At 36.9% G+C, this 27,556-nt stretch overlaps 1 protein-coding gene across 2 annotated transcripts in view; it reads left to right on the forward strand.

The window, feature by feature from the left end:
- LOC105211165 (putative mediator of RNA polymerase II transcription subunit 26) overlaps window positions 1-27,556 on the forward strand; it is a 113,651-nt gene that overhangs the window by 65,565 nt on the left and 20,530 nt on the right. The window contains exons 1-5 of one of the 2 annotated variants that reach the window (XM_054228629.1): window positions 10,141-10,792; window positions 13,449-14,620; window positions 14,706-14,813; window positions 20,410-20,488; window positions 26,331-27,418. In XM_054228629.1, coding sequence (XP_054084604.1) covers window positions 14,476-14,620; window positions 14,706-14,813; window positions 20,410-20,488; window positions 26,331-27,418 — 1,420 coding nt within the window. In that variant the 5' untranslated portion in view covers window positions 10,141-10,792; window positions 13,449-14,475. Of the gene's footprint in view, window positions 1-10,140; window positions 10,793-13,448; window positions 14,621-14,705; window positions 14,814-20,409; window positions 20,489-26,330; window positions 27,419-27,556 lie in introns of those variants that run through there. The other variant, XM_029039518.2, reaches the window with a different exon arrangement.

Genomic DNA, 27,556 nt, shown 5'->3' on the forward strand with positions numbered 1-27,556 from the left:
GGAAAAGATTAAAAAAAAGATATTGAATGAAAAAAAACAGAGTTGCCATATGTCAAAATATTAAATTATATAAAATTTTTTAATTAATTACCTAAAAATAATAATTATAATTATAGTTCAATTAATTTGAATTTAGAGAGTAATTCAATAGCACTTATTCCTCTACTTCTTGAACTCCAAGTTTGCGATACAAAGAGAAATATCACTTCTATGGTTTAATTTTATGTTTTTAATATAAATGGCAACTCTAATCATAAATTCACAATTTTTTATATGACTTGTGGCATAAAAATTCTTTGCTATAAAAGTTATGAACACATTTTTCAATTTCGTGAGAGTCAGCTGCGTCACATAAATCGAAAAAGAACACGTTTAGAGCATGGAAAAGTAACTACTGTCTACACATTTAGCCATTGCAGACCGCAATATTGAATATTAAATGAAGAAAAAATGAATGCTCTCAAGGCTTAAAGCATAAACAAACAAGCGGGAACAAAAGTGTTGCCTACATCACGGCGCTCGCAGTAGCATTTAACAAAAAAGGTAATGATTAGATGCGGCAAAGTCAAGAATAACACTTTTTCCATATTTAGATGAGTGTAAATATGTATATCCACATATGTATATATGTGTGTGGCCAGCAATATTTCGCCTCCAGTTATTTGCCAGCTGACAACTCTAGCACTTTTAAAGCAATTCTAAAGAGCCTTTTCTCTACCGTTTTACACTTCCGCAGTATTGAAAGACCATCTCACATTTCTTCACGCTTTCAAATGTGTATATATTTATTTTTTATATATATACATTCATATACATACATATGTATGCATGTATGCACTTTATTCGCCACCGAATTTATCGCATTTAGACGTGCAGTCATCTGCGGCTTATTTTATGAATATGTCACGTGTTCCACACATCAACAGACGCAATATATTTAAGAACAACCACACATGCTCAACAACAATAACAATTTCAATGCTTACTGTAGCCTTCTACTGCTGTCAAAGCGCCGAGAGGTCATTGTGGCTGTCACAGAATTCTTCTGTGCTTGTTTGCTTTGGTTACCCAACTGTTGGACTCTGCGCTTTGTCGAGTTGTCATCAACTTTTCTTACATTTCAATATTTTATAGATAAGATACATTCAATTGGCGTACTCACATGGCTACTCTCCTCTCACACATACAACAACTACAATAACACATGCGAGACTGTTATGTTTTACCAAGCATTTCGATGGGTATGAAGATGTTTTTTTGAAAAATTGGCCAAGGGCTGCCTACTGTCTTCTGCTGCCTTTATGCGCATAAACAAAGTGCGGCTGTATTTGCAATTTGTTTGGCCTTTCAGTTCCCTGTACATTCTATGTTCGTGTGTGTGTGTGGCTGTGAGACCACTGAATTCTAGCTTTTTTGCCTTCCTTTTACTTCGTTTGTTGCAAACATATTTACTGAAACATTCTCTCCCTCTCTCCTTCCTCAATCGCATAGTTAGCTCATCTATTTAGCTCCGTGTAGTCAAGTTTTTGTTTGCACATAAAAAACCGTTATAAATAAAAAATGCTCTGTGTTTTTTTGGATAAAAGAATGTGTCCTTTGACATTTGATCGTTCACTTTTGATATGTTTCGGTTGCAATGTGGTTGTAAAATGAGTATTGCGTTGATGAAATGAAGCAAAAGTAAGTAATGTGGGGGGTTTTTGAGGGAGGAAAGTGCTAAATAATAGCCTTCATACAATGTATTTACATATATACATAGGTGTTGCTATAGACGTGTTTTTATGACAAAAAATTTGGAAATGTTTACTATTATTGCCTTAAATTAGAAAAAAATATTATTCCTAGAAGGGAAGTATAGACTATTCAATCATAAAGTCAACAAGTTCAGTTTTCATGAATGAAATTTCATCACCATTTTAATATCAATTTTTAAATATTTCTGGAAAAATGTAATAGACTTTTGGTTAGACTAGACTTATTTAGGTGATTTAAGAAAATTTAAAAATTTCGCTTTAATTATAGATCGTTTTTAAAAGCAAAACAATCTAATTCAGGACTGAGTCTAATATAATATATTTAGGTATATGTAATTCTGAAAATTTTCCCAATCTTCGTTTAATGTCAGATTACTATGATCCCTTTGCATTATCAAGACAACGGCTTCAGCATTTGGGGACTACACATTACGTAAATCTGGAAGAGAATTCGTTGGTTAAGCCACAAAGCCTTTTGAAATTCGCAACAAGCGCTGGCATCCTCAAGGATGACTACTCCTCATTAACTAAGGGACGATCTCCATCTGGTATCACAAAGGACCAAAACTAGTCTATGTGTGTCGTTGTAGCCTGCCGGAGTAACCTAACCTAACCTATGATCCCTTTAATATACCAAAAAGTTCCTGGAAATAGAAATAAACCATTTATCGCATAATCCTTTTTGAAAATTTCAGCGATTGCTCTATGAATGTGACCAGTTTTGAAAGTTTGGACTTAATCGAGTCCTTCACGAAAAATACTTCTTTTGTATATTATTTGCTAATCCAAGTCATAACATCATACCACTTTCAATTTTATAATTGAGATACCTCCATTGTCTGTTTCTAGATGACATATCTTTAGCTCCTTCCAGTAACCATTAGGCTATAACCTTAAGCATTTTATACTGACAAATCTCTATACCAACCGATTTTCGCATAAATAATTACATTTGTAGTCTTATGAGAACATAAATTGCTACTTAGAATAGAAGTTTAGAGAACTGCACTACGACCTGTGGTCTATTGTGCCCTGCCTATGTCTACAACAACTCCGCCAGTCCCAGCACTCTTACAAATTCAAGAATGGTACTGGGAGTGGCCGAGTCGATGCATTGTTCAGTTGGGTTGCTGACACCCAATAATTTACTCCTACTTCTGTGAAGTGCTACACAATCTAAGAGCATGTGTAGGGGAGTTTCTGCCTCCAAGTCACAGGAGCAACACGTTTCTGATGAGACTATGCCCAGGTTGTATAATTGATACCTAAGCTTACAGCGGCCTGTGTATGGTCTCTTTCCCTGTCTATCCTCAGTTCATTCCGGAACACCTCAATAATGGTGTGTGGTCACACTGTTAGAAAGGGTTTCTGGGCCAAGCAGCTTAGTTGAAGCTGTCGATTGCTACCTACTCGAAGCCATTATTAATAAATATATGAAGTTAAGGTCCACAGCAACCAAAAAAAAAAAAAAAAAAATTTTAATATATATAGAAAAATTTAGCGCTTGTCTGCATATATGCTTCAGTATTTGTTCATATTCATCGAGTTTTGAATGAAGTCTATTAGCAGCATATCTTTACAAATAGCGACTTTCATCAGGCCGTGAATAAACATAGACATACATATATAGGTATGTTTACTTATACTTTTTTCTAAACACCCATCATCCACGTACCAGGTTTAGGAGGCTTCATAGAGTACAGCATCACGCTATTAACGTTAGAAAAATACCACAGCAATGCAACTCGCTGAATAGCGTACATTGACTCGGGGCTGACCATTTATCCGTTTGAATGACGCTACTCGTGTGCTGACACGCTTGCATTGATGGTTGTTGAATGCTTGAATGGCTATTATGCTGATGGCTTTGTTTAGATCCATCTGATTGGCTCTGCGTGTGAGTACTTTTAACTGGCGTTTGCAATTGAATGCATGCTCTAAAGTATTTCATTTTACTTTCAAATACGAGTTTGAGCTATTCAAGCAAGATTTTTTTAAATAAAGAATTCTTGAGTATAATATACTAGATTTTATAATTACTCATACGCCACGTACGCCGTCACTAACTCGAATAGTGCTTCAATTCTATCGATCTTAAGAGATTTAAAAACTTAACTAACTTACAAAAATATCCTTTTCAAGCTTTCTCCTCCCTCTCTGTGCCTGTCTATAGCTTACTTGCCACACAGTTCTAATTAAAAACTTTTCTGCCTAGAAATGCGGCTGTAATTTCTTAATTTACTGCGCCTTAATTCACCGACAGCAAAACTGCCAACTTCACGGCAATTCTTTTGTTGTTCACTACAGTGATGGCAATGCCTGTGTGAAAGGCGAACCACTTAAACGAGTATATTGTGTGAGTCTACAACAACAACAACTGGTAAGCGACTGAGTGAACTACTGTCAGCAAGCCAGGTGTTGCTTGCCGTTGGCAGGCAGTCGAATGCTCTCATTTCGGAAATGAAAAATGCCGCCACAAACCACTTACACACATCTCTATATGTGGTTCACACTCACTCATAGTTGTAAATTAAGCTTCCATGCGGTCTCATTGCCTGCCTTGCTTTCTAAAGCCTACAAATTACTTTTCTTAGTTGCGCTTTTGCTGATTTTTTCTTTATTTTTTCTTGTTTTTTAGCACTTCTTAAGTGTGGAAACTCTTTCGAGCTGCTCCACTTCCACGCCATGTCGTTTTGCGGCGCATTTCTAGTACAGTTAATTATAATTAAGCCGAGTTGAAGTCGTTGCAACGCCGCTCTATGCCTCCATCTAAAGTATGTATAGTATGTATGTATTTGTGTGCAGAGTTGCATTTGTCGTGCTTAGTAAAGCGGTAAACACCTTCTTAAATGCTTTTTTTTAACTAAGCGGCTTTTATACGTTTGCCTTCACGGCAGGAAACTCAACACTCAGTTTGGTTTATTACCGTTGACACATGGCGGAGGTTATATGCGCTGTTGATTAAGTGCTCTTCATTGGCCATATTAAGTTCTTAGTGAAATGTGAGCAAATGTCCTTACTTATTAGAGGAATTATATAGTAGACATTCGCATTCGTCAATATTTCTTGTAAGGAAAATCTACAAATATAAATCATTTTTTTAAAGAAGGCTGATATTTTGGGCCTTTGGTCAAATGGAGTGAATATGAGGGTTAAGTCTAATCGACTAATTTTCATATTCTCGAGTTTTTTAAATGGTTTTAGTTATTTTTAATTCTTTATTGCCTCATATAATTTTGAAAAATGGCGTGGTGGTGGCAGTTCTTGGTAAGATAAAATTATGGACGCGCATTGTTTACTTAAGACCGTTTATCGTGGAAGTTACATTATTATTATTTTTTTTTTTAATTTGATCCCTTTCTTAAGAAATAAAGATATCACATTTGGAACACTGTAACCTCTTGCCTGTGGTTGTGGAGTAATTATTTCAAAACTCAAAATGTAAAGACTCATTATTGACAATGACTGTAGCCTTCAAGTAAGCACATACTGTTTTCTTCGCCAACATTCATTACTTTCGACTAGTCTACAAAAGCAACTATATTTTAATAAATATGAACTGATCGCTCTCTATCACGAAATACATTTCTATTTTTCTCTCTGAAGGCAGATGAAATCATTTAAGATTGCTGTTTTAGTCAATCAGATAGCCACTGAGCAGTCGTTAATTATACCATTTTTTTCTTAAAGATTTAGAAGCATATGTTTCGTTTTAGAAAAGGTCATAGTCTTGAAGTATCAACGGATGAACAAAATTGGGATTTATACTTGCCAAATTTGTTTCTCAGCTAAATCATATGACATTCTTTTCAACTGATTCTACCAACTTCAAACTATCACCCTCAGAACTCATAACAGATTTTATACATTTAACCCTAAATGTAGGCAAAAAAATAATTGTTGCCTACATTTATGCGTAGCATATATTATAATGAAGGCATACCCATTACAATATTATTTATTTCTTTCATTTACATTTGCCGCCAATTTTAGCAAAATCTTTCATGAAATTAAATTTCAAAATCAGCTTAATTATTGCACTTTAACACAAATCGATACAACACAAAACAAGATAATAATTACACACAAACACAAATAAATTATTTATGACACAACTTTTCATGGATGACACATAATAAGCCGGTATTTTTTGATATCAACCTCAATTCATTTAAAGCCATTTAACCTCACATTAAAGTCAAGTATGTCAATGGTTTACTATTTGTTTTTTTCGCACTTCTTTTTTGTTTTCGAATGAAATTTGCAGCAATTTCAAAGTGTGTTGCATACAGATGCAATTGAGTGGAAATGTATGGGTGTTTATGTAAGCCGTGACATACTTTTGCCAGCCACTGTAACTGCAGTAAATTGCAATGCTGACACACACTCATACAAATGCAAAAAAAAGTGATACAAATGTTTACTTTATGAGGGTACACTAATACTACTTTATGGCAGGCAGTGTGCGAATGCAATGTTTTTTATGCAGTTCAAAAAAAAATATTTATGAATGAAAAAAATAGTATAAAAAAATAAAAAAAATGTATGAGTGTGTATGTGCGCCATTTTATTGGCAATTAAGAGCAGCAACATGGCCTAATTTCCTGTTTCTTTCAAAGTTGTTGCAAACAGTGATGACATACTATACATATTTGCAGCCTGCAGTTACTTTTTACCCAACAGGGGTGGGGTTGCAGGGGATGTGACAGTAAATGAAACAAAATTTCAATTCAACGAGTGTGTGTGTGTGCTGCTTAGTGAGTCTTAGTAGCGCTTAGTGGAATTTTGAAAGGCGGAAATGGCTTTCAATGAGGCGTTAAGAGGTTAAGGGTCATACTGTGTTGCCTCTAACCTCTAAGGCGTACTAATAGCATATCAACAACAACAACACAGACACATTGATACATTGAAGAAGATAAAATGCATGTAAGCACACATCTGAATGGCTTTTAAAAAAATTATAAAATAAATGCGCTTAATTATATACATATGTATGTGTCGGTGTATGTGTGCGCCTAACAGCCATTTAACTGTTTCTCTTCATATTAAATAGAATAAGAGTTTTAAATGCCATAAAAGCCAGTCGGTGTACTCACACACACCTGTTTGTAAGTACATTTACATATATATGTGGCACACACACACATGAGCCTGCCACAAGTCACTGCATGTGTCTATGACGCCATTGACAGCACCCCAGAGGCTGGCGCAAATGGGCACACAGAGTGTAGAACATTTTATGAATATTGTTAGCAACATGTGTTGCCAAAGTAATGAACGAGCGGCGTGCAACATCGCGGCCAACACACCTACACACACACACACACTCGCAACCAAAGATAGCAGTAGAGCTCGCTGTAACGCCAGCCAGGAGTAACAACTAACGGCGCTATCTTGGCTTACAAGCGAAATAATCATAAAAATGCAATTATGAATGTCATTTCTATGAAGCTTGCCACACACTAACATACAAACACACACACATTCAGGAACATATAAGCAAGCAACGTCAATGAATGACACATGTGTGCGTTGGAGAAGCCAAAGAGCATTTGCTTTAATAACTGCGCGGTGAAGGCATGAAATTAGCATTAAAGTATTGAATGACTCAAAGCATGTGCGTGTGCGCGTGTGTGAGACTGTGTGGCATTTTAATGCTGCAACAATTTGCTAATATTAAGCGCACACAGCCACACACGCACACAGTTGTAGATGCGCGTACGTGTTACGCATCGGACATCAAATACGTTGATGCATTACCAATTTGCTGGCGCTTGAGCACGCTTTAATGCTGAAATATTTGTTTTTATTTTTAATTTTTTTCTATTTTTTGCCTTTATGCCATAAAAATAGCCCCGCTTACATATATTTGGGTGCACACATGTCGTCAATGTGTTGCGCTGGCGTAGACTGTGTGTGGTCATAAAATCGGTATCGCACCCACTAAACGTTTAAAATGTTGCATACTTAAGGGCGCGCTTCATAACGGATGCGTATGAGTGAAATATACGCGTTTGAACCCAGTAGGTAAAATATTTAAAATTAAAAAATTAATTGCTAAAAAAAAAAAAAAATTGGAAAAACATTAAATGGATATATATAATGATTAAATGAATATTTAAAAACATAATACTAAAATCAAATGAAAAAATCTTTGGGAACTGACCTTAAATAAACTATTGCAGAAAATTATTTTTATATGATATTTTTTGAGAGTTGTCAATACAGGAAAAAATGATAAAAATAATAAATAATATTTGTCATAAAAATAAATATTTTTGAGCGTAATGACGAAACACATTTTTATACTCTCGCAACAAAGTTGCTAAAGAGATTATTATAGTTTTGTTCACATAAAGGGTGTTTGTGTCACACAGAAATACAAAATATATAATATACTCGGACCATTAACACACCCACAAAAACGAAAACCGAAAACATGTAAAGTACGATAACTGAGCCACAAATAAATAAAAAAATGATAATAAAATTTGGTACAAGGAAGGAATATATTTGGATGTAATTTTTTTATAAAGTGGGTGTGGTCCCGCCCTCTACTAAGTTTTTTTATATATCTCATAAACTACAAAAGCTATATCAACCAAACAGAGTCGTTACTTTAAGCCACTTTCTTATATAGTTCAAAAATGGAAGAAATCGGATTATAACCACGCCCACCTCACATACAAAGGTTATGTTTAAAACTAATAAAAATGCTTTAATTCACAAAGGAAAAGCATCAAAAACTTTAAATTTCATAGTAAAGGTGGTACAGAAGAGTTGCACTCAAATTGGTATACAAATTTTTTAATGGGCGTGGCTCCGCCCACTTATGGGTCAAAAACCATATATCCGAAACTACTCGACCAATTTCAAAGAAATTCGATTCATAACATTCTCCTGACATCCCAATGATATCTTATGAAAATAGTCCAAATCGGTTCACAACCACGCTTAATACTGCATTTATAGTGTGGCATCGGCCTTCTAAAAATCGCCGAAATCGGCCAATAAGTTTTCAAGGCCCCATTTATCGAACATGCGGACCTCAATGCTTCGAATAAATTTTTTACCGAAAATATAGGTGAGTCGCTCAGGAATTTTGAAGAAATATTTTATAATATGTCTCCGTGTCAAAAATGAGTTAAATCGGGTCATAACTTCCCCTAGCTTCCATATACCTAATATTAGTTAATATTAAATATATATTTAATATTTTAATACTAAACCTACCAGAGCGGTCAAATGACCGCTTTTGAGTCTTTGAAAAATAATTATTAATTATTCTATGAAAATTATATTGTATTTATTGTTTATGCTCAATTCTGTATTAATTACAATCAACTGAAAAATAGTATGATTTTTATTTCAAAAGCGGTCATTTGACACACCTCTGTAGAAATAGGTATGTATATAAAATATGTCGGTAGATTTAGTGTTAATTTCCCGTTCCTTTCTCTCCAATTATAATTTCCGGTAACACACCAGAAATAAAATTTTCCTAAAGGGTCTTTGAGTTTATATTCTCTTATACTCGTATGAGATGCTTTTTTATATGTTTTCTTTTTTTTTTTGTTTTGTTTTTCAATTCTATACGACGCATTGCAGTCTGTCGCGACAACGGCACTTTTAATAATTATCGTAAAAATATTGCTAAAAGGGTATTTGGTATTTTAAGCACCATTGTCTATGAAAAATCGCACTCAAAATAGTTTAAAAGTAACTATACGAACTTAGAATAACTTAGAAGAGAGCAGGGGTTATTTTACAAAAAAATGATATTGGAAAAATTATTAGCATTAGTGCGAATTAAACTAGCATTTTAGGTAATATACATAATATGGCTAAGAATTAAAATTTAGCAAGCAAAACAAGTTTTTTCGTGAAGAGAGATTATTAAGATGTGCTTGCAATGCTTTGGGATAGAGAAAAGCTGGGTCTTCCGAACAGTGCCTTAACACTGTTATAGGTTTTTGAAGGCTTGAAAGTCTAGGACTATTTAGTTGAGGTTTCTTCACTGTTGAATCAGTTTTTTGAAATCGTTATAGCTATTTCAGATCAATTGGAATGATTGAACTTTGTTTTTAAGTCGTTTGATGTATAAGGCAGACGATTTTTGGTGTTATTGTCGAAGATTCACTATTTCGAAATTACTTCAGATCCACGCTGTATTTTATTTAAAAATCTGTGCCATATTTTTTCTTTTTATCAATCAACTCTCTTAGCTTTATACATTTATTAGTGGTTAACATTATGCCATCAATAAATCTGCAATCCTAAAGGTATGCTACAATTTCGGTATCTCCAATCAATTTAGATCCTCAACAAAAATTACTTGACAAAGTCTAGAATAAATTAACTGAAACAGTTTTTCAATTACTTCCTAAAAATATCTACAATATTCTTAAAACCCCCTTAAATGTCAATATCATTTTAAAACTGCAAAGAAAATGATTTCGTCACAACTTGAGTGACTTTGTCACGCATTGTCAACTATTTAACCAGCATATCAATATCAGTACGACTTTATGACTGACAATTAAATAAATAACTGTCAGATAAGCGACACTAACGATGCATGAAATGAATGTCGGGCATAAACCAAGAGAGTGTTAGTGAAAAATGGCATACCATTAAACAAATGCATTGACGAAAGGCATAAGAGAGTGTGTGTAAAATGTAGGAAATGCATGTTGCATGCAACACATGTGCCATTTAAATGACGTGCTGATGCCGGTTGTTAAGGTAAATGCAAAAGGAATAAAAAGGCAAAAAGAATATTTCCACAGAAAGCACACAAATGAAGTGAATTATAAAGAAATCAAGTTATGTTTACATATTGAAGTATAAATACATAGTTATATGTATATCCTTTATATTAGTGTATGTATGTCCTGTCGAAGCTAAGCGGTAAAGTTGCTTTTGTTTGCGCGTTGTTTCGGAAATGAAAATATTTATGACAATAAACTCGCCTGAATAAGCAAACAAAAGCGGCTGAAGCGAGTGACTGTCGAGCGAGTCGAAGCGCGTATAAATGGGTGAGTAAATGAATGAATGAGTGAGTGTATGGCTCAATGCTTTAGTGATTATACTCCGCTACAAGTCTATAGACTACACAACAGTGCTTTCTCAACTTGCATACAAAAACATTTTCTATTCTTCATTGACACCGCCGTCACTCTGCCTCGGCAGACGTGTGCGGGCGTTTGCTGCCCGGTTGCTTGGTTCCATGGTTGACTGAGTGGCAGTGAGTTGTTTGTCCCATTGTCCTTGTAATGAATGCTTTGTTGTGTCTTTGCCGTGTTTTTGTTGTTGTTTGTTTATTTAGATTTCCATTTTCATTACAATGACGGCTGTTGTAGGCAGCTGAAGGGTTGGAGTAGTGGATGGCAAGTAAGGAATGCTTTCAATAGAATTGCTGGAAAAGTAGTCGGTTTAAGATAAGAGTTGGCTGAGATGACGACTGTCAAATAATGGATGACATTATTAAAACATAAAACATGTAATGAAATTTATATATATAAATATTAAATACACATATTTATACAGCCAATTAGAGCCGATGGCTTTAACGATTGAGAGAAATTTTCGTTTTAAGGCAAATCGTAATTTTTTTCTTTACTAATATTTTCAAATAAAATCTAGCTGCCTACTTTTTTTTGCTTGAAAATAGCCTCATTAGTTTAGTTAGGTTAAGTTGGAATTCTTATGCTGGAGTAGAGAACCCCTCTGTAATTAAAACATTCAACTAAGAAGATCACGTCTGATAGTAAATTATTCTGACGATAGCAAGAAAAATACGTACATCTGATTTTAAGTATGAACTGAATTCTGCAACAGATTCACATAGAGATCTTAAAAATTATTCTAATCTGGTACATTCTTTTTTCACGACATGGCAACTTTCAAAGTAAAGGCAGATATATTTGGTAACGTCCACAAACTTATGATATTCCCGAAATATTCTTTTTTGGAATTCTGACAATTCTTGCACGGATAAAAATCCAGATGCAAAGACCCGGATGTCGTGGGGACGACTGCAAATCCAATGCTTTAAGTTTGAAGAAAATTTTAGTCTAGTTGAAGGGAACCAATGTGGATCTAATGAACTCAAATATTGAAGTAATTGAATCAATGAAATAGAAGCTTTCAATGGGTAGTTTTATAGAAACATGCTAAGGGTTAAATCAAAGCAGATATCATACACATGTGGAATATATTATATCTCAAAGACAATTCTCCGGCCCAAAACACTAGTCACCGACAAAATGAGAGTGAAGAAGAAAGATCAGAGAGAAAGAGAGACTGAAGAGGCGGGGTCACAGATAGAGAGTGTGTGAGAGAGAGAAAACAAAGGTGTGAATGAACTCCTTGAACAATGTCCAATGCAAAATTGTCTGGGTTCTCAAAATCTAGTTCATCCTTTGATTACTTTGTTGTTATTTATGACATGGTGGTCATTTTCAAACTAACTCTACAAAGTCATTCTCTGTTTCCATAAAGCTGCTTTGATTTTTAGAATCACAAAAAAACTTTTAACCAAAAGTTGCAGATTCCTTATTCCAAGAGGAACAATTCTTCAAGGTCTTAAAATTAATTTGGCAGTTTTTAACAAATGCATCAGTTCTAGGAGACTTTAAGGGATTGAAAGCATTAAAGCTAACTTTAAGGTTCTGGCTATGAAATCACAGTTCCCTAGTTCGAAAGCGATATGAAAAAATTAGCCGTAAGAAGACATTTAGCTGACTTGCCACCTCTTTATTGACTATTTTTCTCTAGCTCTAAGTACAAAGACACGAGCTTACTGTAAGAGAGAAAAAAATCAAACAAAGGCGAAAACTATTAACTAAAATTAGGACTTCACTAAGGACCTATCTCTCTATGCAGTCCTAAGAAGTTTTGGTATATTTTAAACGCTCTTGTCACATATTTTAAAAATAAACCGTATTCAATGCATTGTTTGATCTTTTAAATACCAATTAATATTTATTTAAAAATATATCAATCACGTCCTCAGCTGTTATTTAAAACTTCGCGGTGGCTTATATTTATCTTTTACTGTTCTTCGAAAAAAGTTAAAATCCCTTAAACTGAAATTTTGCAATTGCCTTTTAAATATTTTTTTCTTCTCACACAAATCCTTCACTGCCCTTGTGTACAGCCGCAAAAACCACTTTTAATAAAAAACAATCAATCAAAATTTAAGCTACTTAAATTAATTGAATTTCCATGCATTTCGTGTTGTGTATATTTTTAATACTGAAAATCGCATTTTAATACGAAAAATCAATTATAACCGACAAGTCGGCGCGCGAATACGAGAATATACAAATAAGCGCGCACTAAGTGGTGCGCTGGTGGCGCGCTTTTAGGCGCATAAACGCGCCAATGGAACGCGTATGTAGATGGCTGTGTGGTGAGAGTGCCTGTTACATACTTACATAACTGTACACATATACATACATACAAACAGCACAATGCCAACGTTAATCCGCCCAACAACACCCACACACACACTCTCACATCCACAGAGAGAAAACAATACAACTTGTTGTTATATGATGGACTTATTTACATCTTCTTGTCAGTTCATTTTTATCCATATTCTCAATTTACCCGATTTTTTGCTCGACTCATAAGCCGCTCTCCCTCTCGTTCACTTTTCATTATAATCTTTTTTTATTTTGCTTGCAGATTTTTTAATCCATTGTGTACGGTTTTTGTGCGCCGATTGTTATCAATAACTGCGGTTACGCCATAAGCAACAACAACAACAAATTATGCTTCGTTAAGTCGTTGATGTAACCAACAACAACAACAGCAACAACCATTCATTGCCGGACAATGCCAAGCGCGCAAACGATGAGGTAACCCTCCCAAACAGCCACAGAGCGAGAGTATATCCTGCGAACGACCGAAAAAAGCAAAAATAAAAAAGCGCAAAAATCGAGATCGAAGGCAGCAAATCATTTACGTAAACAAATAAGTACGGAAGCACGTACCCAGAAGCCTAATCCCAGGCGTTTGAGCAGAAAGCCGACAAAGAATAAACAACTTCGCCTAAAAAATACTGAGGCACACACACACACACAGACACAGAAAAGCACAATTGCACAACGCGCTCCGGCTACGGCTTAGCTTATACGGGCTAAGGCGCTTTATTGCAATAATCCTGCGAGCGGTCGTGTACTCCAGCGCACTCTCCACAAGCACATGCAAAAAATATTTAAGTTGAAATTCCAGAAATACATCCATCAGCGCATTGGAATTTCATAAGGGCGGCGACATAGCCACTCGCACACTTGTGCCTTGCATACTTGGAATTCCAACAATTTCAACGTTTTTCGCTCGCCTGGTTTACCATTAAATTTCCATCATTGCGTTTTTATATTTTACGCCCACGTGCCCCGAGCACAATCACCATCAGCACCAGCTTCAGCTACAGCAGCAGCACCAGCAGCCGCACGCGCAGCAGAAGGTTGTGCTCCTGCCATCGCCAGCGACCCATCTCTACTCACCACACCCCACGCACAGCGTGCACACCTTCAACACCAACCCCAGCGGCCACTGTGACACCGAGACGTCGGCATACGCGAGCAAAGCAGCCGCTCTGACGGCCGGTCACAGCTTCAGCAGCAGCAACAGCGCCGCCAGCAGTCCCACCCACAGCTACTACAAGCATCATACGAACGCGTCACATTTCCTCAGCGTCGCCGACACAATGAAGCTGTCAAAGTTGTCTAATCAGACGAACTCGCAGGATCCGCAGGCGGTGAATTCGCGCATCTTTGTGGGCAATTTGAATACGTTCCAGTGTTCGAAAACGGATGTGGAACGCATGTTTCAGATTTATGGTCGGTTGGCGGGTAAGTGCGGGCAAAGAGTGCAAATATCACAATGAATTACGTTTCTAGTAATGAAATTTGTATCTTTGTCCTTAACTACTTCCAGGCATATCAATGCACAAGGGTTACGCCTTCGTTCAGTTCACAAATCCCTTCGACGCACGCAATGCTTGCCACGGCGAAGATGGACGCACGGTGCTGAGTCAGACTTTGGGTGAGTAGAAGAGGCTATTAATATTCATATATAAATGCTGAAGACTAGGAAAGGGTTTTCCAGTTTAAAAAAGTCACGAAATATTGGATATTATTTTAAAGAAAGCAGTGCCTAGTATCTGGATACATTTTTTACACTTAGCAACCAATCATGAGATTCACTTATCACCATGAGTTCTTTATATTACTATAGATTCAGATCAAGAATCTTAAAAAATGTAAAATTGGTTGAAGATGAGCTTCATTGTGTCCCAGAGTCTACTCAGAGATACTCAAGATCGTTGTTGGGTTTTGCAAACACTTAGTAGTAGTTTAGTTGAACTGAGACCATGTAGATCTAAATAAACGGATTGACGTGGTTGGATCAAAACAAGATTATGGAAAGGAGATTAAATGGGTAAGCTTCTAGGAACAGGCTAACAAACAGGTGATTAAATCAAAGCAGTTAGTAGTCTACCAAAACATAATTCACAAAAAGAGATCCAAAAATAGTGAAGGAGAAATATCAGAAATGAAGAGAGAGCGAGTGAAGAAGAAGGTTTACATATAGATATTGACAGAAAGGGATTGGAAGAGAGAGAGAGAAGAAAGATGCTAATGAACTCCTAAACTATGTCCACTGCAAATTAGGTTATCTTCTTCAAGGACAACTTGTCGAGGCCGCCAAAATCTAGTCCATGTTTTGTTCTTGATTTTTTTTTTTTGTTTTTTTCAGACCTGTGTGGAATTTTTCAAACCGACCCTACAAAGTTATTATCTTCTGATTTCATAAATGCCTTTTCTAAATCAGTTACAAATATTTTTTTTTTTGTTTTTAAGGATGTTACATTGAAAATCTTCAGTTAACATAGTTAACAGTTCCAAGTACCCCCATTTTAATGCTAATGTACTTCACATAAAACATTAAAACAAGCACATAATATGTACTAAGACTAAATTCAATTTAATTTACGATTTCCCTGAAATACGTTAGACGCGCAAAACGCGAAAGTTCCAACGACCTAACTCAGTTAGTGGCGAAAACAGACGGCCAATTGGCCGTCGAAAAGTTTTACTGCTTAATCTGTTTCTTGTAACTGCCACTTTTAATGGCTTCACTGACTGTGCAACGAAGTCGACGGCGAATGCTCTTTGCCACTTTAATGCTTCGCCACCGCCTTTTACTCACTCTATTTTTTTACTAAACCCGCCTTCACTTAGCCGCCACCCCCCACTCACTAAGTGCATTTATCTAACCTTCGTTGTGTCGGCGGCGTGTCTGCGGTCTTTTTCTTTCGCCTGCCGCTCAAAATTCCTTTCAACACCCACAAATAGACATACCTAAAGAGCACACTGCTACTTTCTTGGTCGCGAAGTTCTTTGACTTCTTGACAAACCGTTAGCTTGAAAATTTATTTTATTTTAATTTTTTTTTACATTCTACTGCTTGTTCTTGCTCTCATTCAATCCTTTCAAGTTGCTGTTAAAACAGCGATAATTTTCTCTTTCATTTCCGTGGTATTGGCCGCAAAGCGGATGCCCATAAGTTTCACGAACAACTACCGCGAATTTTCTTTTCCGACTCACTCAAGCAAGCGCGGAAGTGGGCTAGTTGTCTGCTGTTGAATTTTCTAAAATTGCGTTTAAATGCGAAATGTGTTAGATATTTAGATAGAACTCAAAGTTAGTGCAAGACGCTCAACCTTTGCAATATTCTCTCTGTGTCCTGATTGTGATCTTGTTGAAAGCGAAAAACGTTTTACGTCACTGATGTTGACATTTCTTATATTACATTTATGTTGACAAGCGGATGTTGGTTTCTTTAAAGGTAATTTGGCCATGGAAGTTTATTTTTTAAAACAGAAATCGCAGAGTTTTAAAACTTAGCGCATTGGATGACAAAAATACTTTCTTCTTTTTGCGAAAAAATAAATTAAATTTCAATTGTCCTTTGATGAGTCTATGATGCGATTTTTTCCCGATTATGACCTTATATATGACCTTATAATCCGAAATATGAAGAATTTCACAGGATGTTTTATGTTGTCGAATGGGGTAATAAGTAATGAAAGTCACTTGCCTTGGGGTGTCGAAACCTATGACTATGCCTTCATTACTCCTATTAATTTTGCTGGAATTCACCATGGATATACCGAAGTGTCTTTAGAAGTTTTACAAAATCATTTTAGCATTATCATAGATTGTCGCCACAGACTTAGAGATCTAAGAGATCTAAAATGAAAATAACCACGCAGACCTTAATAACAAAAGATTCAAAAGATAAACTAGATTTTGAGGAATCCGACAATTTGTTCTTGAAGACGTTAGTTCATTAACATATTGTTTTCTATCTCTCTCTCTCTCTCTCACTCTTCCGGTGATTCTTCCTCTTCACTCTCTTTTCCTGTCTGTTCAGTCTGAATTCGACCTTAAGGAGAGAGAATAGCCGTAACATAAAATACAATGGGGGATTCATTGATGCGGGATCGGGATTAAATCAGATTCATGAATCGGGTCGGGTTCGGGATTGAGACTGAATGGTCCGTCAGGGTCGAAAAATTTGTTTGTTTCAATAGTGTTCCTGGGAGGCTGTTCTATCTGAACGACCTAAATAACTATGGCTGTGGTGTCTAATCCATTTACTACTTCACCGTTCTTTCTAAACGCTCTTTGAATATCGTCAATTTCCTGTTTAAAAATGTATGTGTAAGGCGTCATGGGTGGTAAAAGCTTACCTTCACTGCAGCTGAAAATCAGAATTTTGTGTCATAAGTTCAAGACAAATGAACCGTGCTTCACTTCTTCCGGCAATAAAAAGAAACCAATGAGCGCTGAAAAATATGATCCTTTTGCAGCCTATTTTGCTGCACTTTATTTAAACGGTGCAATAATGTGCACTTAATGAAATTTCAATACTGGCAAATTGTTAACGCTTCTTGCATGATGGCGATGGGGAATACTTTACAGCTGAACAGCTGACGATTTCATTAACGCTTAAAAGTGTTATTAAGTAGATATACAAACGTATGCATATATATAAATGCAATTACTGCACGTTTAAATATGTGTGTCTCTGGTAGAAAAAATCACGATGCTGCATATGAATACTTTCACCTGTTCCCAGCATATTACAGATATGCATATATGTATGTCTAAGAGCCACCGTGCGAGCAAAGTGTTGAAGTGAATGTGGGAAAGCAGCCGGCTGGTTCAACTGTTAAATGCGTTACTTTCAGTTTGCTGCTGCACCTATAGGCTCCTATGAAGGTAGTGCATAGCGCGACTGTGTGTGCTGAGGTGCAAATTTATTTTCAACAATGCAGAAAATATGCGATTTCTGTGCGAACATCTTAATGCACTTAACGTGCGATGCACAAACAACTTTTACGCGCACACTTATGCATAAAAAACACTGCAGAGAGCATGTGTGAGAATATATGTGTCTCAAATGAAGGAGGATGTACAGTAGATACTCAATAATTTTAACTTTTAAACAAGAGGTTTAAACTTTTTATTTCAAGGAAATATGAAGTGTTATGAAATTATAAAAGCTCGAAAATGGACTATAGTCTATCGAATTATCCATAAAAAACTCGATAGAGAACACCTTATCCAAGGTACTACTGAAAGATAATACGACAAAAAAATATTTTTTTGCACCAAAGATAAAAAACTCTCCCTCACACTTTCTACAAACAAAAATGGGAGGGAGAAACCTACAAAGAATTACTATGGCATAACTTACGAGACTAAGTCTGAAGAACTTTTCCCAATAATCAAATATTGAAATACAGTTCATGTTAGACAGAGTCAACTGTATACTCCACTCTACCATATATCATCATATGCAACAGTCCACACATCATAAGTTGCACACTTACTCGCGACACCTCGTTGCCGACGACACCTACCTACTAGCCACCTGTGGAAAAATGAAAATTGGCGCTGGCAGTGACACTTTCCACTGTAAGGCTGAGCTTTTGCTGCAACGCTTTATGGAATTCAATTAGTCGCGTGAAAATCGGAAAAATGCACCTCAGTGGAAAACAAATTAAATAAAAGGCAAAAGCTTGAGGATTTTAAGTAAATTTTCTTTAAAAAGGAAAAAAACTTTTTACTACCCTCACCACACCAACTACTTGGCCAACTGTTGCTTTTAACGCTCCTTAAAATGAGCTTCGGCTTTAATTCGCGCACTCGACAATGGAGCACTTTAAACGACTCTGGTTGACACGCTCCATTTACGCGCGCAGTCCACCGATAAAGACAATGATTCCAAGAGGAAGGAGGAGTAGGGCGCAAATGAACCACTTCTATTGCTTGAGATTTCTGTATTTTTACAGCCGTCACAGCCGAGCAATAGAACTGCTTCCACAAAGTACTCACTGCCGACACGGAACGAACGACAGCAACAACTGCAGCAAAAGTCATCATCGCCACATACCAACCAAGCCACCCACACTACGGACACCAAGGTTCGGGCACATTTAAACCGCTTTGGCGCTTAGTTCTTAAAGTCGTCCGGAAATCCTTCTTATTTCTTATCCTTAATCTTAATTATAGCAAGCAGACAGACGGCAGAGTGCACCCGCCACTGTTGCGGCGCTTCTCCAACTCCCGCTTCGTCTGCGAGCGCAGTGATTGAGTGGAAAGCAAGAAAGAGTGGGGATATTCGCCGGCAGCCAAGCTGACAGTCCTACTGGCAATTTGTAGTTGGATTTGTCAGCAAGAGTGGGGTGTTAGACCACCCGTTTAGCCGCATGTGAAGCGCCGTTAGAAGAGAATTGGAAAAAAATTTCAAAATTTACTGAGAATGCGCTACCAGCCAACCGTCGTACTTTAACGAGTGGGCGCGTCGACAAGCACAGCGCGACAAAAATACGAAAAACGAAGAAAGCGTGGAGGTGGTGTTTTGGCAACGGCCTGCAGACTCTATGAATTATGATGAGTGGCATGTCGTGGCGTGGCGTACACAGCGTGCATCGGGCGAATATTACTTAAAAATATTTTTTTGTTGCCGCTTCTGCGGTTGTGACACCCTTTTCACTGGTTATGGATGGGTGTGGAAATGTTTTTGAATATTTTTGACAGTCGCGCTCACTAACTTACCCGAGACGAGTGGTGAGTGGCGAATGGTAAATGGTCTGAAAAATCTGCTGCGACTTTTATTAAGACAAATGACTGTGTTCTGCGTGGCGGAAGTTGTTTCAATTTGGCTTGTGTTTTTTTTTCTTCTAACATTTCTAGAGATTGATTAAAAAACTGTTTCCTGGCCATATTCTTTTTTTATGACTCTTTTTCTATCAGAAATTAATGAAAATCTTGGAGTGTGGCGTGTGGATAGTCAATTTCTAAGGAAAATTATGTTTTTATAGCGGGTAGATAGGAAATACAATGAAGCGGGATAGTATGGACACTCGTGAAATCGTTTAATAAGGTGTAAAGGTCAACCAAAATTTTTATTATCACTGTAACTATGCAATATAAAAACGTATAGAACAATATAAAGTCAGAAATCGTTTAAAAATCCATATTCGACATCAATATAAAGCCACTTCCATTCAATAACGCTCATAAAAAATACATAAAATATAACATTTTTTAATATTTTCTTCCAGATGTCAATATGGTCGCTGAACCCAAGCCACACCAAATTGGTAGAAAGCGACAGAATGTCTCCAAAACAGGAAATGACTGGTAAGTTAAACTAAATTTTAATTATTAGTATTTTCTAGAACAAAATATCCATAGAACCTCAGAACCCCAAAAAAATCGTTCTACGATTTAATAAAATCTGATAGCAGATAATCTAGGATTAGTTTGAGAAAGAAATTTTGGTTGAATGATTTGAGTATCTAACTATCATAAAACCATGTTCAATAGATTATCATGAGATCATCTAACAGTTCCAAAAGATCATTGTAAAATACTGCAATAGACCAATTGCTATAAGTCCTGATCTGTATCCTTTCGATTCTAAGTACGTTGTTCTCGATCTAAAGCTACAACAAACTTAGGATCTTTTTTTACTGGGATATAGCTCTCAATAGCAAAGAAATAATAAATGTGCTATGTAAACTAAGTCATAGCTAACTCACAAGTTTATTTTTTGACCCCAAAAAGTCCCCTTACAAACTAAAACCCTCTATCATCAATTTGACTTTACAACCGGGTGTCGGTTTTGGCCGCGTCCATAAGCCTTCGCCAGTCGTCTCTGCATTGCGCACGATGGCGCCAGTTAGGGGTTTCAAGTTTCGCCAGGTCCACATCCACTTTATCCTTCCACCTGAGTTTTGGTCGTTCTTTTCTCCGTCGGCCGTCAGTGGGTAACGAGTCGTATATTTTTTGTGTTGGAGTGCTTTCTTTCATTCTACTGAAACCCTACCTCACAAAAACATCTGAATAAAACTCAAGTTTCAAAGTGCTTTAAAAAAACTGTTCAATTTGAGTCCCCCTATAAAAAATTGAGAATTATTAATATTTCCTGCAACTACCAAAGAAATAAGTATGTGCATATATAAATAAACCCGTCTGTACTTGTCATGTTCAACATTACGCCGAATGAGTAATAACCGTATTACTAAATCAAATAAAGAAAGCTCAAAAGGTGTGTGTACCCACTGGCAATTTAATAGCATTTCTACAAGAATGATTGATTACGGTGCTCAAGTATTGGCAGCAAAATTTATTAATGACCAACGAATTGTAAACATGTGTCCCCTTTTGAAGCGCCATGCGCCGCGGTTGAGTAAATTGGCGGCGCTTGAAGGCACATGTGTGTGCAATTGAATAGACTTAATGTAAATAAATAGGTGTTTACTTATATATTATTTACATATAAGTGCACATAGTGTAGCTTGAATTATATTTTTGTTTAGTTGAGACTCACTCAAAATGTCCGAATTCACGCTTCAAAGTGTTTTTTAATTAAATTTCTATTTTGGTTCGGTTCGTTGCCGAAATTTGCAATTTATATTTTGCATATTTTCATTTTGTTTTTTGGTCTAAGCCTGACAAATGCGCTACAAATTCAAGTCATTTAACAATTTCTCGCACTCAAACCCAGTGCGTCTCACGAAACTACTCAGCGCAATGAGTGGCAATAAGTACTAGTTGTTGTTGCTTGTAAGCGCCGAGTTTTCACTTTGAATATTAAGAAAAAAAAAGTTGCCCAGTGGCTCAGTACAATGAATGCTCATTGTTCTTGCTTGTAAGCGCCAAGTCTTCAGCTTGAATATTGAGGAAAATACAGCTTTCTGGCATAGCTCTTCGTCCGCCCACTTTACCAATTTCTCACTACTTAAAATATTTACATATCATTAAACCGTTTACATTGCTCACCGCTTTCTCCCATTCTTCTCTCTCTCTCACTTAATCGCCTTCTTTTATTTGTTCGTTTATGCAAAATTTACTACAAAAATTAAATTCCAACCAATGTTCTGGCTCTGTGAATGAAAGCCAAGCGGCATTCCAACAATTTATTTCATTTACTCAGTTTCATTTTTGTGTACTTTCTCTGCTCGCCTGCTTGGCTGCGTGCGGTTACTTTCTGTAAATAACAACAAACAATTCATCACTCGAATGTCCTTTTTGTTGGCGGCGGCCTTTCTTTGTTTTAATGCCGCTTGTGGGCGCTTGGTGGCTGGTGGCTGGCGAGTGATGGCTGAGGACTGAGGACTGAGAACCGACTGTTGCAGATTTGTCGCCATTTGTTGGCAACTGTTTTCCCCTCCCATCCAAAGGGTCTCACACACATACATATATACATAAATAAATGTCTTCTTTTTTCAATCAACCCACTGTCGCTACCGGAAAAAGAACTATTCTTTTGCCCTTTGCGGAGCCTTCGCGCTTTGATATGTGGCCTGAAGTGTTCCGTCAACACTACAAATGCGTCACACGCGTACTACAAGCTCACACACCACCTACATAACTGCATATTTGTATATCGCTCGGCATACAACAACAGCAGTCATGTGTCCGTTTGCCTGCGAGTACAAAAATAATACCGTTGGGCGTTACGTTGCACTCTCACTTGTCGCCAGTTTGTTTGGCGTTGACATTTGCTGTTGATGGCCGGCATAATGATGACCAACTTTACTTTATGTGTGTGTGTGTACTGTGCTGACATGTTGGTGCTGTCGCGTAGTGTTGCCACTATTCGTTGCGCTTTTTGTGTGCTGCTGACAGTTTGCGCGTTAATATTTAACAAACGGTTGACGTAAATGAGCCAGTAGGAAAATAGTTAACAAAAGTTTTTAAAAATATTTATATATAATATTATATTGAACCCTTTAATTCGCATGAACCTATTCTTTAACTCATTGCCGTAAGGGAAACAACTGTTCAAAGTATTACTTGATAATGGTTAGGAACTAAGGATGAGGAAAGCAGCACCTCGTGTTTCAAAATTTGAGAAAAAAGAACATGAATGATCAAGAGATTCAGGAGACAGGTATACCATCACGTAAAATAAAAAATATAACCCTTTCGTTCAGTAATCATTATAAATATGATCACCATGAAATTTGGCTATATCGATTATGTGATATTGAACTTATTTTATAGAAAGAGATTTCAAGGTTAAGATTTCACGACAGATTCATTGCCGGTTAAGATCCTTCAAACTATTTTTGGCGTAAAAAATTAAGTATATAAGAAGGCAAGTAAGGGAGGGTTACGGGTATTATCGAACATTTTATACTGTCACAATTTATTTAAATAATAATTTTATTAAGATACCACATAATTCGATCCATACATTCGGCATAAAGTCCATTAGAATAGCGAAAATCATATCGAAACATATAGTATATGGGGACTGGCGTAATTCTTGGATCGATTTCAACTATTTTTGTCACCAAGCTGTATTATATCCAATATTTTACGTTTACTTAATACTTAATTTTATTAAGATATCTGACATATCAACCGATATATACAGTAAAAAGTCCACTGGAAATTTGAAATTGCGAATATGAGGTATTATATGAGGGCTTCAGGAAGTATTGACCTGATTTTGCCAATTTTTGCCACAGAGGTGCACTATTATGAAGAAAGTATCTCCTCTGAATTTGATTAGAATATTGAGGCGTTCACCGATATTTTCGAAATTAGCCACAAGCACTGAAGTCCTTATGTTTGATATCTGGGGTCTTGAAAAGTTTTAGTCCGATATCGATATCAATATTATTAACGTCAAGTACAATTCAGAGGACAATCTGCATAAGTCTCATGAACAATATATTAAAATTCACTCGAAATACTAAACGTCATAAAATATTTAGCTAATGATGTCAAAAAATTGTCTATTTTATAATTTATTCTGTGTTCTCTTTCAAGAAAAATTCTATGCTACTGAATAAAACACCCTTCATATATTCTCAAATGCCAGTATACATTTCACCTGGAATAGATATCATTAAATGTAACTGTATAAACAATTTTAAACCACAAAGTAACCACAACTACCGCACACGTGTGCTCTCACATACACACACACACACAAACAATTGTCGAAACATCAATTGTTGCCGAACCACTTACCACTTGCCACAAGCCACAAATGCCACACAGATTGAATTCGATACAGTGACAATACAATGCCACCCAACCCCCAAATATTAACCGAAAATCAGCCGGAAAGGTCAAAACACAAATGGGCCTACAAACGCACATACATACAACCGCAAATTGAGTTGAGTTGAGTTGAGTGAGCCACCGCGCCGGTCAATGGGTTGAGATTTTGCAGCGAACGTGCAACATGTTGACCTATGGTTTAAGCACTTGTATTCTATTTGTTGTAGGACGGTGGAATGGGTTGAAGGGTGTGCTTAGTACGATGTTTGTATATTAGTCAAACAGTGAAGCAGCCGACGATAGATTTTGCTAAAGGGTTGTGAGTGATTTGATTTTTTTCTAAACTTTTTTGGCGGTTGTTTGTAGTTGTCGGTAGTAAAGAGTAAATTGTTTGCACTTTGTATATTTGTATGTTTGTAAATGGTATAGGTTCATAATCAAATATTGACAATATCGGTGCTGTCAAGCAGCAATTTTTAAGTGTTTGATTTTTGATTTTGCTGCAGTTTTTGGAACTTTTTTGATGGAGCTAGATTCCATGGAAAGAAAACATATGTGGTTGCTACAAATTGTCAACTAAGGGCCTGTTAGCACTCTTGTATGACAATTTCTTGATGAAACTGCAGAGTTTATTAGAAAATGCTTATGAAAAAGGTTCGCTTTAGTTGTAATCGAATATTATACATGAAATAATATAAATTTGTTTATATAACTCGTGACCAAATTTACTAAAAACAAAAAAAAAATGTTTTGGAAATCAGCAAAAATATATATGGTACAGGGTACTATAGGGCGTAGCCTGAAGTTATGACCCGAACCGATAATCTTTTGATAAAAAATTGATCGTATTATATTGTATGAAATATTTATATACCAGTTAACGGTTCTCAAATGTTATTGGAATAATGCTAATATTATATTGTTGAAAGCATTTATAAAGATTAAGCTCAAATCTTGTTGTCTTGTGATGCCGAATGTCTTTCAAGTATTATTAAAAAAAAAATATTTTTCTGAATCAAAACCTGCTTCAAAATTGATAAAAATATATAAGATAAAATCTTTTAACAAATTCTATTAAGTTCAGCTCGCATTAGGTTTGGCTGCAATCTACTCTGATCTGGAAAAAAGTTTAAATACCTGTACTATTGAATAACTGAAGATAATAACAAATCGTACACCAGTGGTAAAGTTTCCAATCTCCAATATCATGCAGCGAATTTACTCAAATTCCGAGTTTCTAGTTTCAAACTATATCTGGAAGATTATAGCATCAGTGTTGGGTGAATTATGAACCAATTTTTATATCTATACTACTATACTATACTATTATAAAGAGAAAATATTTGTATGTGTGTTTGTAATGAATAAACTCAAAAACGACTGTGTCGATCTACATTCACCTCGAGTAACATTATTGCTAGAATCTCAACTTTCTGGAGATAGTTCCCAGGCGAGGGTATCAAAAAGACTCCGTGATGGAGAATCTTAATCTGAAACTGAAAATCGTGTTGCAAGTAATTCTCATCGCATTGCAATCGCGTTCCAGAAAGTCGAGGAACGAGCTATAACTTATAACTTTTGAAATGTTTGTTTAAACCCGTACGAAGACGGAGCAGTCTACTAGTTAAATATATAATATCAGTGGAAAAATCTTACAAAAGTTGATCTAAATAAATTTGAATATTTGTGTTATCTCCACCAATTTCTTATGAAATTATGGATTTCGAGATCATAAGAGTATTTTTTTCGTGACGAAATTGTAACAAATAAAAACCATTATCCAAATTTTCCATGCATCATCGTGCTCTCTCTATATATAAATAACTCCTCTCTCTTCACTTTCAATACCACATTTTCCACCATTTAACGGTGTTTACAATTCAATTAAACTCTTCTGTGCCATTTCATTGCTTATTTTTCACTCTCTCACTCTCTCTTTTTAACTTTCTCGTTTACACAGGGACTACTTTTACGACAGCTACTGCTCGTCGGCGCTGCTACGCTCATCCGGTGTGCGTCCGAAGAAGCGCAAGCGTCTAATGACATCCACGTCGCGTTTGCTTAGCGATGCGGTGAATAGCAGCAATATAAATGCCGCCGTTGCTGCTGCGGCACTGGCCCAACAACACCAGCAACAGCTGCATCAACAGCAACAACAACAGCAGCAGCAACAGCAGTCCACGCACCTGTTGCCACATCCCCACCATCAGCATCACGTGCAGCAGCAGCAGGCGCATAATCACCATCAGCAACAACAACAACAGCAGCAACAGCATCAGCATCAACAGCAGGTGGCCGCCGTCGCCATGGCTGCGATGACAGCCAATTTGTTGCCACAGCAACAACTGTTGCTACATCAGCATCAACACAGTTTGTTGGGCAATGCCACAGCCGCTGCCGCCGCCGCCGCCGCTGCAGCGGCCACATGCAATGGTGTCGCGGGCGGTGCAAGTGGTGCCAATACACCCACCAGCGCTGCACATCACAATCTCAGCGTTTACTTGCAACAACAACAGCAACAGCAGCAACAACAACATCAACAGCAGCAGCAGATCAAACAACAGCAACAAGCGGCGGCGGCAGCTGCAGCCGCTGCGGCTGTCGGTCAATACACGCTAACCGCGACGGGTGGCTTACAATTGAAATCGTCCGCATCCGTGCAGAATGCCACATCGGCAATAATTGCCGCCGCTAATCAAACAACGCTGCTGAATGGTGGTGGCAATGGCTCGTCTGGTGGCGCTAGTGGTGGGGCCAATGAGCAGTTGTCAACAACAGCCACGAACTATGCTGCCGGCATGGCAAATGGCCAGTCGCAACAGCAGCACCAACAACAACAACAATCAGCATATATTGGTGGCGCTTTGCAACCGTTGACATTGTCGCTGCCCAATATGCCGCAATCACAACAACAGCAACAGCACAAGTCATCACTTTTGCAAAAGCAAACACAACAACAGCAGCAACAGCAACCGCAACAACAACAGCTGGCGCAGCAACAAGAGCAATTAAGTTCGAATCAACAATGGGGACCATTCAAAGTTTACAGTAAGTATTGATGATACGTTCAAGCGTCTATTGACAATTGACCAATAACGGTTACATAAACGTACCGACGGACGAACGGCATGATGTGTACATAGACAAAGCTACTGCCATGGCTTGTACTGGGTAAGCAACTTAAAA

This window comes from Zeugodacus cucurbitae, chromosome 4 (genome assembly GCF_028554725.1).
Source record: "Zeugodacus cucurbitae isolate PBARC_wt_2022May chromosome 4, idZeuCucr1.2, whole genome shotgun sequence".
NCBI classification, from domain to species: domain Eukaryota; kingdom Metazoa; phylum Arthropoda; class Insecta; order Diptera; family Tephritidae; genus Zeugodacus; species Zeugodacus cucurbitae.